Below are 15,951 nucleotides of genomic sequence, written 5' to 3' on the forward strand. Positions count from 1 at the left end.
GGCCCAAAATCTAAGAAAATAAAAATAGAAGCCCCAAGACTGAGTTCTAACATGGGATCTCACTTCTGGCCTTAGAATCCTTGGGGGAGCACAATGGAGATCATCAATTCAGAGCATTCAAGTATCAAATATGACTGAACCCTCAGCCCAGATAGGAGTTTCCCAGCTGGATTAGTATGGTCCAGGAGAAGTACAGCTTGCCCAGCGACCAGAGTATCCTTTTCTTCCCAGGCTCTATAGAAGTTGCCTTGAAGCAAAAACTGGGGGACAAAGGTAGGTCTCCCACAGGGTACAGGCCAATCATGGGGACCTTACCTTGTCAAGTGAGATGCCACTCCCAAGGCAGTTGTAAAAGCCACTGTGTGAGGAAGCCCCATCTGGCTTCTCCTACTGAGCAGGAGAGTTCAAGCTCTCCCTTCAGCCCTGGGGGCTTCTCCGTGGAGTCAATGGCCAAGAAAAGGACTCAGTTCTCTGGGACTGACTTCTGGATTAGTTATGGCAGAAGAACTGACCTAGAAACCTCACCAAACACCAGGCCACAAGGAGAGACTAGGAGGGCTGAGCATAAGATCTGTATATCAAAGCCCTGGATATGACCCCAGCATTGCATGATCCCAGAGCACTAATGCACCACTGGATGTGGCCCGCCATTTTATGCACATGTGCATCCACACACATGCACTTATATAAACATGCACACACACACATGTACACACAAAATGAGGTCAAGGTCCAAAAAGCACACAAAGATTAAGATTTCTTTTTTTTGTTTTGTTTTGTTTTTGTTTTTGGGCCACACCCTGTGACGCTCAGGGGTTACTCCTGGCTATGTGCTCAGAAGTTGCTCCTGGCTTCTTGGGGGGACCATATGGGACGCCGGGGGATCGAACCGTGGTCCGTCCTAGGCTAGCGCAGGCAGGCAAGGCAGGCACCTTACCTCCAGCGCCACCGCCCAGCCCCAAAGATTAAGATTTCTTTTGTCAACAAAAAGGAACTAGAGCATCAGGAAGATCTAATAAGAACCCTTCTCAGAAACCATATGTCTGATGAAACCGAGCTCTGGTTACTACTCATTTCTCTACAGAACTGGGGTCATAATAAGCTAAAATGCCAAATAAATAAAAGATGTGCCAGAAGCTCTTAGCAAAGAGTGTGGCCAAGCAAGCACTCAACAGAGCAGCTGGGACATGCCCCTGGGAATCTCAGGAAGACTGGGGGGGTCAAGAGGCAGGCATAGTTTGGAGGGGAGGGGCATCGGTAAAGCCACAAAGCAGATCCCAGAGATCACCCCAGAGACAGGTGCCAGGAGGACCAGGAGGCAGAGCTGACTTGGGGATTGAAGAACACCAGGGATCAACCTCAGGGTTGATCACACAGAACACTGAGCCTCAACCTCCGCGTCCCAGCCTCGCAGAGGTTTACTTTCAGGACAAAATGACAGTGGCAATGCCTCCTGGAAGGGAGCACTAAGTTGTTGACTAGCTGGGGTCTTTCTGCAGCCTGGACAGGTGGTCCTCTTAGGACCCGGGAGAAAAGAGGGAAGCCCAAAAGAGCCAGGGCAACATCAAGAAGTGCTCTCTCCTCCAGTCCTGAGAACCCTACCTACCGCCTCACACCCTCCATTCACACCGGAACAGACATGGGCTTGCCCAAGGGTGGCGCCATCCACCCTCCCTCCCCCATTCCGACCCCACAAGTCCCGAAAGCTCCCAGCAGTGGGTTAGATTACTATGCCGTCAAGATTTCTGAGCCTATGAAGCTGTGAGTATCTAAACCTCAGCCTCTGGGGTTCCCTTGGGGCCTCTAGTCCCCCATCCCCTAGCAACCAGAGACCTGGGGGTCTCCTAATGCTCTGGTTCATGTTTCAGTTTTCAAAGCTCTTTTCACCACCCTCTTAGCCCTTCAGTGCAATCAGCCTGTTGACTCCTCGACAACATAGAGCTCATATTGCCCCAAAGTTCACTGTGTATCAGCTAAGAGAAGAGTAGTTCCCTGGTGGGCTTCCCAAAGTCCCACGGGGTCAGAATAATATTCTGATTTTCTATGAATGAGTCACAAAAGTCCCAGGGCCCAGAGATCTATGAAAGGGAAGAGCCAGCACTGGGACCAGATCTTTGGGCCCTGGACTGACAACCTCAAGTGCAGAACCTAAGCTCACTTGAGGACCAGTGCTGGGCTCTGGCAGCTGTGTACCAAGACTGTCATGTTCCAGGGGCCGGCCACAGTCCTGCAGGGAACACAGGGTTCTTAACCTCAATTTGCAGGCTCTGAGCTGACTCCCGCTCCTAACAGCACAGGGATATGCCAGTTCATTGCACCCTGGGAAGTCCGAGGTGCCCAGCAAAGGCTGAGGCCAAGCAATTGGCAACTTGGCTGAGGCCCTCCAAGGATCAAACAACAGGCTAGGGTCACTTGTATCTCTCCCAGCCCAGTGCCACACACAGGCCAGAAATGTGCTGTGGGCCCTGAGTGTGCTGAGGCTATACAGGTCTCTGGCCCAGAAACGGGTTGGGGCATAGCTCTGGGGGTTTGGGGCCTGTTTGTGGCTCTGCATATCTCTCCTTCTGGGCAAGCACTGCTAAGATGCTCGCTGCTGACCCCTTAGAAGGGGAGCCCCACGAAAGCAGAGGCTGTGTTTCCCACTAGTTCTCAAGAGCAAGCCAAAGAGAGTGACCCTAGAAAGAACAGATGTGGGCAGATATCCACTCCCGTTCTGGCTCCGGGGCCTTATACAAACAGCTTACTCCTTTCAAGCTACTTTTTTTGTTTGCTTGTTTTGATTTGATTTGATTTGGTTTTTGGGCCACACTCAGAGGTACTCAGGGATTACTCCTGGCTCTGTGCTCAGAAATCGCCCCTGGCAGGTTCAAGGGACCATATGGTATGCCAGAAATCAAACCTGGGTCCGTCCCGGATCAGCCATGTCCAAGGCAAATGCCCTACTATCACTCTGGTCTGTCAACACAGCCTTTTGTGTTGTTTTAATTTTTGTTTTGGGGCCACATCAAGTGGTGCTCAGGGGTTACTCCTGGCTTTGTACACTGAAAATGTACCTGGCAGGCTCAGGGGACCATATGGGATGCTGGGGATCAAACCCAGGTCCATCCCGGGTCAGCCACGTGCAAGGCAAATGCCCTGCCCCTGTGCTATCCAACCAGAGCAGCAATCCTGCCCTGCCGGGATAATGGTCAACAGCAAATGGTCCCCATGAGCCACCTTGACCTGGGTATAGCACTGGATGTGGTATCAGAGGAAGCCCCGGGGGAAGTTTCATGTTATTTCTTAGAGCCCTCATCTGTTAGCAAGAGCTAACTACCCCATAGCAAAGTCTATGAGCCAGATCCCATAAAATGAGACTAGAGAAATCATGGTCTAAGGTGTGCATACAAAGATGGCTCTACCAAATATTGATTATTAACAGGGAGAACAAATATTCCTCCTCCTTGGGTGCTCATCAGGGAAGAGAACTTCCTGAGCTTTCTCTGCATCACCCATTGGGTCAAACATGCTACTGTGATACCCAACAACCCTGGCAAACCCAATCATTAGTCTATTCTAACAGAAGGAGCTCAGACTTAGAGACACTCAGGGACACCAGGACACCTTCCAGCCTCTCCCCAGGACAATTCAGCAGGAAGGAACTATTGAAGGGGCAGGGGGAGGCTCACCAGGATGATGGGCATCCAGGTTCTCACAGGGAACGTCGTCGTAGATCACATCTTCTTCCAGGGCAGGGAAAGTGAACCTGTCAACTGGGGAACAGAGGACAGTGCAGAGGACTGAGCTGCAATACCTTCCATGGTGGGCAGCAGGGCCCTGCACAAGAGGTCCCTCTACCATCCCCTTAGCCCCCTGCAACATGCACTACATGGCCCAACCCTTGGAGAGCAACAGCTTTCTGAGTACCCTAATTCTGCTCTTTCTCCATCCCTTCCTGCCTTGGTCCCTCACCATCCAACCCCACCTGCCTCCTTACCACCTGCAGCCTGTCCATCTGGCTGACCCAGCCTTGGCTCTGGCACCTGCTGGGAAGCTCAGCACAATGTCCTGGGTGTGGGACATCTTAAATGGTCTGCTCCCCAAGCCACCCCTGGACTCAACCTCCCTTGCTAAACCCTTGATAGGCACCAGAAAAAGTAGCCCAAGTACATACAGGGTAAGAAATGGGGTTTGACAGTGCCCTTCAGACCCAGCCAGCAGCACTCCAGGGCTGGGGAACTCCATAGACAACTGCCAGTGGATCTCAGATGGGAAACTTAAGGAGGCAGTGGGGTCAGGGTACAGAAATCAGTCCCAGCCGTCATGGAGCTGGTTTTTGTCTCCCAGACAGATGTGGGAGCAGGTAAGTCCTGTGAAGCTTTTCATTGACCCCCGACTCCCTCCACTTCCATGAGTCCTATTTTCTTTTTTTTTTTTTTTTTTTGGTTTTTGGGCCACACCCGGCGTTGCTCAGGGGTTACTCCTGACTGTATGCTCAGAAATAGCTCCTGGCAGGCATGGGGGACCATATGGGACACCGGGATTCGAACCAACCACCTTTGGTCCTGGATCGGCTGCTTGCAAGGCAAACACCGCTGTGCTATCTCTCTGGGCCCGAGTCCTATTTTCTACCAAGCTCTCAGACCTGCTCACCTTTCTCTCCCCAGCACCCACTCTGCTTCAGGCAGCCTCCCTATAGGATTGGTCTTCTGCCCCACATCTGGCAGCTTGATCCCACCCCCAGGACACCACACTGATGTGTAAAACTGTTCTGCAGCCCCATCTGTTCCCTCCTCTCACCTCCATTCTCTTCTGGGGGACACAGTTTCAAAGGCTCTGGAGGAGCTCAGAAGAAGGCAGCCCTGCCCTGTTTTCCCAAGACATAACCCCCTCACAGAGGCTATTCCGGGGTGCCTCATGACCTTGGGCTCCCCAGCTCCTGCTTTAGGGGACCCCTGTGCCAGGACACTCCATCTCTGACCCCTACTTCAGGCTCTCAGCCTCTAGGACCCCCAGTTCTCCCAGCACCACCCTGTGTCCTGCACCCTGCTTGGTATGTTCACTGTGTGAGGGATGTGAGGTTGCTTCTGTTCCCACAGGGACCCTGCTTAAAGCAGTTCCATGGTCTATCCTGGGTTCACCTCTCATGCTGTTTTGCAGGGGCCCATAGGGACCCACAGTAGCCCACCCAGTGGGAAATCCTTCAGGCACTTACTGCGGCGGGAGCTCTTCCGTTTCCAGCCAGAACGCAGCACCCCAGAGATTGCACCCTGGGCATCCCCGTTACTCAGCACTGGTGGGGCCCTGTGGGTGAGAGCAGGTTTGTGAGCAAGGGCAACATGGATTCCAGAAGTCTCTGAGCCCCTTCCCAAGGAGGTAGATGGGTTCCCCCAGAGGAAGAGGAAACAGGGAACCAGCAGCTCATAGACAAGCAAGTCCTGCACCCATGAGCAAAGAGCTGTTTCATTAGAAACATAAAGAACAAACCTGAAACAGAGGCAATAGCAAGTTCCCCCCCCCCATACATACACATGAGCACTCCACCTTTCCTCCAGGGCAACATCTGGGGGCATCACAGCTCCCCAGACTCTCCACACAAGCTCCACACAGAGCTTCAGGCTGGGCTTCTGGCACTGGGGAAGAATGTAAACAAACTGGCTTCCCACACCACCCTGGGCCACAAACTACAGATAGCTCTATCTGGGAGACAGGTTGTACCCAGAGGTACTGCTGATGGGGCAGGCTCATAGGAAAGCCAGCAGAGAGGCAGTAGGTATGCCCACACCTCTGTTTACAGCTAGCAGACAATAAGCAAAACTGTCCCCAAAGAAACTGAGAAGGACTCAAGCCAAAAAAAAAACCAATATCTATGGGCAAGGGCAGTTATCTTTACCTCCTCCCTACAGCCAAAGCCTAAATTCAGGAGAGGGGACCCTTAATCCAAAACTTTACAGTCTCAGCACTTTAGGGCCCGCTGGTCCACAGACACCCGTTCTCATCATTTCTCCTACAGAACTGCTTCTGGTCACCAACCAGATAAGATAATTAGAAAATTGGCAGACAGTGGCTGGGCCGATGATACAGGAAATAGGGAGCTTGCCTTGTTGACGGCTCACCCGAGTTCAATTCCTGGCATCCCAAAGTCTGCCGGTAGTGATCCTTGGATGCAGAGCCAGGAGGAAACTTTGAGCTTCCTTACACACTGCTGTGTGTGGTCCCAAAATAAAAACAAATAAGAAACAAGCAGGCCAAGAGGGGTTTGAGGAAGTCATAAAAGTCAGATATGATCTGAAGAAGTCACTATCACCAGCCCCAAAGCACAAGGACAGGCAGGAACTGAGGCTGATAAGACTAACCCTAACTGATGTCAGCACAGCCCAGAGAGCAGCCCAGAGAAGGCTGAACCTCCTCGTGGGGAGAAACTTCAGAAAAACCAAAGACCAGAATAACAACATGAAGACACAAAAAGAAGTTCGAAGTCCTTTTCCCTCACCCAAACCCTGTCTGCAGACCATAATCCACCTAAGATACTGTCAACAATTTCTCTGGGACCAAAACTGCTCCTTCTTCCCACAGGTCCTAGTACCAGTTGCTGGCACTCTTTCCTGCCTTCCCCACCACCACCACCATGCCTCTCCGTTAGTAGTTCTCAAGTCACATGGGCACCCTGCCCCAATGTTCAAAAATAGCCTTCACCCTACAGCCCCACTGCAGTTACGAGGCTGCACATTTCACTGCCTGACTCATGATGGACTCAGTCTGTGTGCTTCACATTTTACCAATGGGGAAACTGAGGATTGGAGATTGTGTGATTTCTCCAGGGTCACACAGTTTTCTGGGTCCTAGTCTGTCTGCTCTCTCTTAAGTATGTGTTCTTTCTTTTCTTTTCTTTTGGTTTTTGGGTCTCACCCAGCAGCACTCAGGGGTTACTCCTGGCTCGACTCTCAGAAATCGCCCCTGGAAGGCTCGGAGGACCATATGGGATGCCGGGATTCGAACCAGGGTCCTTCTGTATGCAAGGCAAATGCCCTATCTCTCCATGCTATCTCTCCAGCGCCAAGTATGTGTTCTTTCAGTCATCCTACTTGTTAAGAGATAGCATAGGTTGGCAATAGAGGGCATAGATGGGCACCAGCCAGCACAGGTAGGCCATGGCTGGTGCAGGATGACATGAATGGGTACCAGCTGATACCATTTGATATGAGTGGCACAAACTATCGAAGATGGCCTAAGTGAGCAAATTGGCACAACTCGCATGGACAACACTGGCTGGCACAGGCAGAAACTGACCCATCCTGACATGTGTTGGCAACACTGATGACCAAGTGGGCACCTGTCCCCATCCAACTGGTGCCCATCCACTGCACACACCTCCTATCTAAGACCAGCCCAAGCTTCCCAGGGCTAGAGGCAAAACTCCTTCAAAACCAAGTGAGAACCCCTTCCTGAGCCTTCTCCCAGCCACTAGAAGCTATCTGTGATCCTCAGCTGGTGCCCCCCAGCATCCTCCCTCCTCAAGGCTAGCCTGACCCTCCTGACCCTCTCCTAAGGCCCCTTGATGCCCTCAAGACCACCAGTATCCAGGGCCTCCCTAAACTCTCCCTCTTCTGAGTTAGGGGACATGTTCCCAGGTTTGGGGACTAGGAAAATAACATATGTGCTGGGGGATGGGCTCCCCTATGCCCATCACAGCTGTAGGGGTCAAAGGTTAGGTGTGGACTGTGCTCCTGAGCCCCCAATGGACTGAGGCCCCATGTCTCCATTGTGGGAGAGGATGGAAGCAAAGTCCTGTGACTGGGGCCAGCCATGCGGTGACATCACAAATTCTTGAAATCCTATGGGACCATTGGAGGAACCTCTTTATTGGGAAGGGAGGGACTATGTCTCTACTGGGGACTCCAAGCTCACTTAAGTCATGCAGGACAGGACAAGGGAAGGTATCAAATCCCCAAATGGAGGAATTCCTAAGTTAATGGCTCTGCCCAGATCCTTGATAGTCCCAGACTGGCACTGCCGTGAAGCCATGACAAGTTGCAGGTCCTCCAGGGCTGGGCACTGCTGTCCTCCAGTTCCCAATATTTTAGAAAGCCTAAGAAGGCTGTGGCCAGGTAGGTTCAAGAATGCTGGTCTCTATTCTCCCTAGCCTGGGGAGTGCTGGGAGGCTTGGCAGGCCCCCAGCCATCCTTATCTTTTTCCCCTGACTCCAGGCCTTCCCTGGGTGCCAGCTCAGATGGCCAGAAGTGGGTTCAGGTGGATTCTTAGTGGTCCTCAGGTTCCCCCCTCCCTCCATACTCCAAGGGGGAGGTGCAAGGGGAGGAGGGCAGGCAGACATCTGGCTTCCGGTTTCCTCTTTGATTCTGGAGACCAGCTCTTGCCAGGTATGGGGTTTGGGGAGGCCCCATACCAGAACCTTTCTCCCTAGCCTGGGGAGTGCTAGGAGGCTTGGCAGGCCCCCAGCCGTCCTTGTCTTTTTCCCCTGACTCCAGGCCTTCCCTGGGTGCCAGCTCAGATGGCCAGAAGTGGGTTCAGGTGGACTCTTAGAGGTCCTCAGGTTCCCCCCTCCCTCCGTACTCCAGGGGGGAGGTGCATGGGGAGGAGGGCAGGCAGACATCTGGCTTCTGATTTCGTCCTTGATTCTGGAGACCAGCTCTTGCCAGGTATAGGGTTTTTCTCCCCTGGACTTCAGTCTTTCCCTGAGCACCGGTCTAGGTGGACTCTATAGGGGTCAACAGGCTTTCCCCCTATCTCTCCCTACACTAATGAGAATGCGCTCTGGGAGGAGGGCAGGCTGTCCTAGCACTGGTTTATATTGGGTCAGTGGAAATTTTTTCTCTTTGTTTTCATATTGATTTTATTGTGTGCATATATTCTATATATCCATAATATCCATCTTGTATTGGGACCTTGATACTGCCCTACAAAGCTCATTTCTAGTATTTTACTGCCTCAGTCCCAACCCTTACTTCCCCCCATCCTCCCATGTAGGTACAGCTAATGACATGAAGCTCACCACATAGAATGATAAGTGCAATTAGAGAAATAACTACACTGAAAACTATCATAACAATGTGAATGAATGAGGGAAAAAGAAAGCCTGTCTCGAGTACATGTGTGGGTGGGGTGGGGAGTAGGTAGATCTGGGAAATTGGTGGTGGGAATCCTGCACTGGTGAAGGGGGTTGTTCTTTACATGACTGTAATCATACAACTACAATTATATTTGTAATCACAGTGTTTAAATAAAGATAATTATTAAAAAAAAAAAGAAAAAAAAAGAATGCTGGTCTCTCCTGTGGACATGCTGTTCCTCGAGCATGGCATCTTCAGAGCTCCAGGGAATAAAGGTCTCCTTAACCCGTTATTTCACCAGCAACTGCCCAATGCACTTTGAGGTCTAGGCCCAGGAAAGAGCCTGGTCAGATGAGCCAGGTAAACATAGGACAGGGGCCTGTAATGAGCTACTGACAGTTCTGCAACCTGGCAGGGAACCAAGGTCAAAGCTACTAGGACATGCTAAACCTTGAGATCCTCAGGCAGGAAAAGCAGAGGGGGAGTAAGGGCAATGCTGCACAAAGGAGGAACCTGATTTGTGGAGAATGTGGGGAGTCCATGTCTCCTAGGTTTTTCTTCCAAGTGGAAAACCCCTGGGACATGGGGCTAGTCCAACAAGGGGAGCACATTTGTGAATAAGGGGGTCCTGTGGAGGGGAACTATCTCTCTGTGAGGGGGCAGAGTGATAGTACAGTGAATAGGACATTTGCATTGCATGAGGCCAGCCCAGGTTCAATCCCAGGCACCCATATGGTCCTCCAAGTCCTCCAGGAATAATTTCTGAGAGCAGAATGGGGAGTAACCATTAAGCACAGCCAAGTGTGGCCAAAAAAAAAAAAGGAAGAAAAGAAAAGAAAAAAGAAAAAAAAAGAAACAAATGAGCATATGTCATAGGCTGTCACAGATAGTCACAGGTTGGCATGGTCTGGCTCCATTTGGCATGAGTCAACACTAACCAGTACTGACTGGTATCTACTGGCATTAGTTGATTGGTATCTACTGGCATTAGTTGATATGAGTGGCACCAGTTGACATTGACTTTCATGATTTGGCATGGTCTAGCATACCAGTTGGCACTGGCTGGCATCAACTGACATTGGCTAACACCAATTGACATGGCACCTCTGGCATATGTGGTGCCAGTTGGTATGTAGTAGGACCAGTTGGCACTGGCTAGAACAGAATGATATAGGATGGCCCCAAATGGTATAGTATGGCATGAGTGGTACAAGCTGGCACAGTTGAAATTTGCTAGTACCAACCGGTGTGAGATGGTACCACTTGACATTTATCAGCTTAAACTAACACTGCCTGGTATAGACTGGCATGGGTTGATATGTCCTGGTACCAGCTGGCATTTGGTTAGCACATGCTAATGCATACTGGTATGGGTTTACATGAGCATTATCTAGTGTGAATTGACACAGGTTGGCACAAACTGGTACAAATGTCATGTTTGATTATCACGGGTTTGCCTGAACTGACTTTGGTCCTCACCCCTTGGCATCCACCACCATCCACAACCCTGAAGGGCAAAAAGCTCAATGGCCTAGTATGAATGTTTTGCTTGTGAAAGATCCTGGTTTGAGCTCCAGCTCACAGACCCCAAAGCACTTCTGAGAGTAGCTCCTGAGCATCACTGGGAAGGTCTACCCCTGTGGTCAGTGATTGTGGAGCCAGTCATCATGGAAAAGGACCATCTCTAAGTCTCTGCACTCACCTGCACAGTGGCACATTCAGGGCTGCCCCTGGGCTGTGCAAGAAGCAGGGAGCACAGGAAGTTCTGACCTCGACAGCCAGCTCAACACCACTGGTATCAGATGGGGCCGGGTAGGTGGCGCTGGAGGTAAGGTGTCTGCCTTGCAAGCGCTAGCCAAGGAAGGACCGCGGTTCGATCCCCCGGCGTCCCATATGGTCCCCCCAAGCCAGGGGCGATTTCTGAGCACATAGCCAGGAGTGACCCCTGAGCGTCAAACGGGTGTGGCCCAAAAACCAAAAAAAAAAAAAAAAAAAGAATCAGATGGGTAGACTGTGCTGCCTAGAGCTGCTCAGCCCCTCCAAATCCCTCCCTGACCCATCAATGGTAGAGTCAGAATCCCATTTGCACCATTTCTCTCCCTCTTTGCTCACACCACCCACTCACAGTAGAGGAGTCCAGGCTGCCATTGGGTATGCAGCACTGTTGGCATTGCTGGCATAGGCACTGCCTTGCTGAAGCCCAAAGTGACTGAAGTGGGGGCCCCACTGCAATAGTCCCCAGGAGGAAGGTGACAGACTCAAAGACAAATATAGAGTCCAGCCTGATGTCCCCATCGAGACTACCTAAACCTCAGCCAGTCTAGACCCCTAGCGCACTCAGCAAGTGGGCAGGTGGAATTTTACATTCCAGGCAGACTGGTCAAAGTGGTGTAGCTAGTCAGCAAGAGAAAGAATCAAGACCAGGAGTTCCAAGATCCAGAGACCAACCTGCTCCCACTGAAACCAAACCTACACCAAGACTCAGTGTGACAGTCACAAATACACTGGATCAGTCAACACAGTCGCTGTGGCATGTTTCCATGGCCTGCAGGGAGGACCTCTCACCTCCATCTACTAACCAAGAACATCCAGCCCAGCTGGGGACAGGAGGCAACTTGTCAGGTGACCTCTGGCTGGTGAGCAACAGTGTAAGTCTCAAAACCAGCTCTGGGGAGCTCTGAGCCCCAGGCTCCAGCCCTGGGGGGACCTGAGGCCAACATTCACTCACCAGGCAGCATACTAGGACCTAAGCAGCTCAGTCTGAGCAGGGGTTAGGAGTTGCCCCCACCCCTTTCCCATAGGACCCTGCCCTCTTACACCTCAACAGGAAGGATACAGCAATATGGGATGTGGGTGACTGTTCTGACTGTGCTGTCAGGACCCTGGTGTGGACATTGGCCACTTCTCTTAGGCCAGCTAAGCACTCAGAGCCTTGGTCAGGGAACAAATGTCGAGAAGCCATGCAATGGCCTACACTTGGAGATTTATTTCCTGAAAGCGCTACTGACTCAAACACTTACCTTGGGGGTGGGGTGAGGGTGGGGGTTAAAACATATTTTCAAAAAGAAAGAATCAAGATTGTATTTTCTCTTCCTCTTGTTTCTACTCCCAGAGGACTACAGAGTGGAAAATCACCAGGAAGGGCAGGAATGGAAGGTGTGAGCCCAGGAAGGGCTGAAAGAGGAGATGTAGTGGAGGAGGGGAGGCAGAAAAGGAGCACAGACAAGCACCTGCCCCCACCTCCCCACTGACACTACACTGGTATCCCCCACATTTACATGAACAGGAGTCAGAGGCCTCTCAGGAGCTCCCGTGACCCTCTCAGATGCCAAGAGTGTGTGAAGGCTGCATAGCTGCCAATGTCAGCAAAGGCCCCTTTGGCTTTTTAAGGCAATTTGCAAATGATGCAACACACACACACACACACACACACACACACACACACACCCATAGTCCTTCCAGAGCAGAAGATGTACTGGGTGCTGTCTCACCCCTGCCGTAGCCTCCAAGGTTGCCTTGTGGCCATGTCAGTCACTGCCCAGCATGTCCAGGTGGGAGCAAGCATTTGGTCCTATCTTACAGAAGAAGCAAAAGGACTCAGCCATCCCAGTAGACACCACTACCCAGTTAGAGACACCTAATTGGGGCCTCAAGTGCCAACAGTCCGAATCCTGAAGACAGGGCCTCACTCTGAGCTCTGCTGACCAGCAAGCCAACACATCAACACCAAGCATCAGGCCAGGGAGGCAGCAGCTATGCAGTGGAGCAGACGCCCTACTCACATAAGCACCCTGGGTTCCAGTCTCAACACCGTGAAGAAAAATGCCAGGCAGGGGCAGTCCTGGAAGCTGTTGGACCCAAAGGCAAGATGGAAGAGGTCGCCCTTCCACAGAGCCGCTGGGCTGAGCACCAGATTCCAGGACAGAGGGGACAATAGGTGGCAGATCAGGCTGCACTGCCCAGAGGTCAGAGAAAGAATGGAGGTCTGCACAGGGGATTGGGGAGCAGAGAATCAGGAGAGCCAGAGTTGGGAGGGTGCCCATGTCCGCTGCCTGCACCAACCCCACCTCTCCAGCAGCAGCTTCATCCATGCATACCACAGGTTGTGCTGACTTTCACTCCTCAAGGAGCCTTCAGAGCACCCGAGAACCACACCCACGCCCAGCCCCACTCAGATTCGCCCTGCTCTGGGCTTCTCCGTCTCCCACAGAGTGGACTACACTGTCTACAGCACCAAGTTCTTGGCCTGGACTTCCCAACCCTGACGCCCTGGCTCTCAAAGCTACAACAGGGTGGCAGGAGAGTAAGGATAAAGCTGCCCCACCCAGTGCGGGGCAAGCTCTGTTGACTCACCCCAGATCCCTGGGCAAGGAGGGCGGCTGCTGGCCCCGAGTCAGGCCTTAATTGCATGGTGGGAGGCCTGAGCAGAAACTCGCCTGGCTACCTGCTTCCATCCCTGAGTGTGTGAATCCAAGAGCCAGGATCAGGGGCCCTCAACCCCAGGGCAAAGAGTCTCACTAGACTCAGAGGTGAGGGAGAGAGAACAAGCACCTGTGTGGTGTGTGTAAAGCTCTAGGTTCAATCCCTGGTACCTCCCAACAACCTGAATACTTCTGGATACAGCCCCCAGGCCTGAACACTGCTAGAATAGGCCCCAAGAACTGCCAAGCGTACAACCTCAAAAAAGGGGGAAGAGGGCTCAAACTACCCCTGTGATATACAGTAGAGCATAGGGTTGAGCTTTCAAATTCCCCAGAACCCAAGGTGTGGGGGTCAGGTCAGGTCTCACCTGCCAGGTCTCATCGCTGCCAACCAAGGCAGCCTTCAGCATCTCAGGAAGAACCTCTATACTTCTCCAGGTTGATGACAAGCACCTACAGCAAGCAGCCAGTGCTGGAGCAACCCACCCAGCGGTCCCAGGCAGAGCAGGGCCAAGTTCTTACGGAGCTGCTCAATGGGTGCGGAATGGCCTGTGCCAGGACCATCCCTACCATGGCTTTTCAGCCAGCACTGCCTGACTCCAAGACAGAAAAGCCAGACATGCAACCACTCCCCCTTGACCCGGAAACAGCCCAATCCTCAGAGCGTTCTTGTGACTCCTTTGAGACACATCAGGCAAGAGGAGAACCCAGGGGGAGAGTTTGAAGCCAAGATGCTGACTTGCCACTTCTCGGACTTGCAGCCAGGATCCAGAAAAGGTGAAAGGAGTCTAAAAGACGGGTCCTTTAAACCTGGGAACCTCCTTCTGAACAACCAAAAGCTTGTGCTGGGCTCTCCCAGGCCCACACCTCTTGCACCATCTCTCATGTTCCCACCACCAACACACAGGCTGACTTACTGCGTCTGGGGTTCAGCTGCTGGGTCCGAGTCTGCAAGAGAAGACAGAGGGGAGAGCCTGTCAGGCGGGAGGCTGGCCCCAATAGATTCAGCCAGGCCCACCCCTTTCCCAGCCTCCCAGGGGGCACTGGAGACAGAGCCTGGCCAGCCAGACTGGGTTCCCACCTCTCCTCCCCCGACATTGCATCCTCATTAAGTTCCTACCTGCATTGTCCCCACCCCCTTCTCCACCCCCCAAGGCCACATCCCAGTCCAGGACCAGCCACTGGGCCTGTCCTGGGCCAGTCCCACACTCCCTGCTGGGAGCCCCTTGTCCCCAAGCCTGCAGGAAGTTCCTGCTCGTCTAGTCCCCAGTCTCTCCCAGATGACAAAATCACAGTGCCCAGAAGCTGCTATTTAACACTTATCAGGGCCTTCCCGCCCCCAGGGTCCCAGGCCACTGGGACCCAGTGGGTAGAGAAGCCTGAGCAACAACAATGATGCCCAAAAAGCAACCCAGGCCAGACACTTCGGAATCAGATGTGCCAGAGTGCACCAGATGTGGCCGGAATTTGAGGAATCTACAGTCCCCAAGGGAAGGAATGGAATGCAACTTCTCCCCCAGCCGTTCTTCCCTTCTTCCTGCTTTCTGGGGACAGTGGAGGGGCCACAAGACATCGCGGGAACAGAGCTTCCGCCCAGCTGGAAACCTTTGAACACCCCCACCCCCAACCACAGACCAGAAACCAGAGGCCCTGGGACTCCAGAAAACACATTACCCGAGATAGGAGCCGAATCCAAGTGAATCAGTGGGGCAGTAGCGTCCTGATCTGGAGCAAGGCTTGGGGCAGCCAGGCCAGCGCTAGTGTCCTCGTCATCATCACTGTCCTCAAAATCAAAGGCCTCTCCGGAGTCGTCCTCTGCCTCAGGGGAGGGGCCTGGGCCTGCGGAAACTGGAAGGTCTCCTGAGAGGAAGGAAGGAGTGAGCTTGCCCTCTGGGAGGGCCCTTTTCAGAACCCAGGTGGGAAGTGAGCGAGAGCAGAGCTATCAGCGGATGAGAAGACACAGAGGGATCCCGCTTCCACAGCTGCCAATGTGTGTATCTGTAGCTGAATGTAAGTCTCTCCTGTCTCTTGTCCTCTGGCTTTCTGTTTGCCCATGTTGTGGGTGTAGGGTGTTTTTTAAATGTCCATGCTTGGATGTACATGTGCACGTGTGTGCAGAGGCAAAGCACAAGCAAGGCAGCAGGACGTACAGCTCTTTATAAGCTCTTTATAAGCGCACAGCTCCTGGAGGACCAGCTTCCAGGCTCCGGGTACACGTTAGCTAGGACAGGGTTAGTTAGGGTACAGACAGGCTCTTGGCATGCAGGTCCACCCAGCCAGGCTCACTACCAATCGATCCTGGCAGAGCTCCTGCCAGCTGGGGCCACAACCTGCAAAACCCATCTCACACCGTGTGGCTGCCTCGATGTCTCCCATCTCTGTCCCAGCCTGAGCTCATACCCATCATTAGTTTCTACATGACACAGAATGATGGTCCTGCATTCCTTTCTGCTGTTCCTCCCTCTGTCTCCCTTTAAGGGGAC

General features: G+C 52.5%; 2 protein-coding genes across 3 annotated transcripts in view; one reads left to right on the forward strand and one right to left on the reverse strand.

Moving 5' to 3' along the window:
• PADI2 (peptidyl arginine deiminase 2) overlaps positions 1-15,951 on the forward strand; it is a 651,199-nt gene that overhangs the window by 134,457 nt on the left and 500,791 nt on the right. The gene's annotated exons all lie outside the window — the stretch shown is intronic.
• Positions 1-15,951, reverse strand: part of ARHGEF10L (Rho guanine nucleotide exchange factor 10 like) — a 124,261-nt gene that overhangs the window by 67,400 nt on the left and 40,910 nt on the right. Inside the window, 4 exon segments of the mRNA XM_049772149.1 lie at positions 3,669-3,752; positions 5,195-5,283; positions 14,386-14,416; positions 15,143-15,328. Of these exon segments, the coding sequence (XP_049628106.1) occupies positions 3,669-3,752; positions 5,195-5,283; positions 14,386-14,416; positions 15,143-15,328 (390 nt within the window).

The sequence above is a fragment of the Suncus etruscus genome, chromosome 4, assembly GCF_024139225.1.
Source record: "Suncus etruscus isolate mSunEtr1 chromosome 4, mSunEtr1.pri.cur, whole genome shotgun sequence".
Lineage (NCBI taxonomy): Eukaryota > Metazoa > Chordata > Mammalia > Eulipotyphla > Soricidae > Suncus > Suncus etruscus.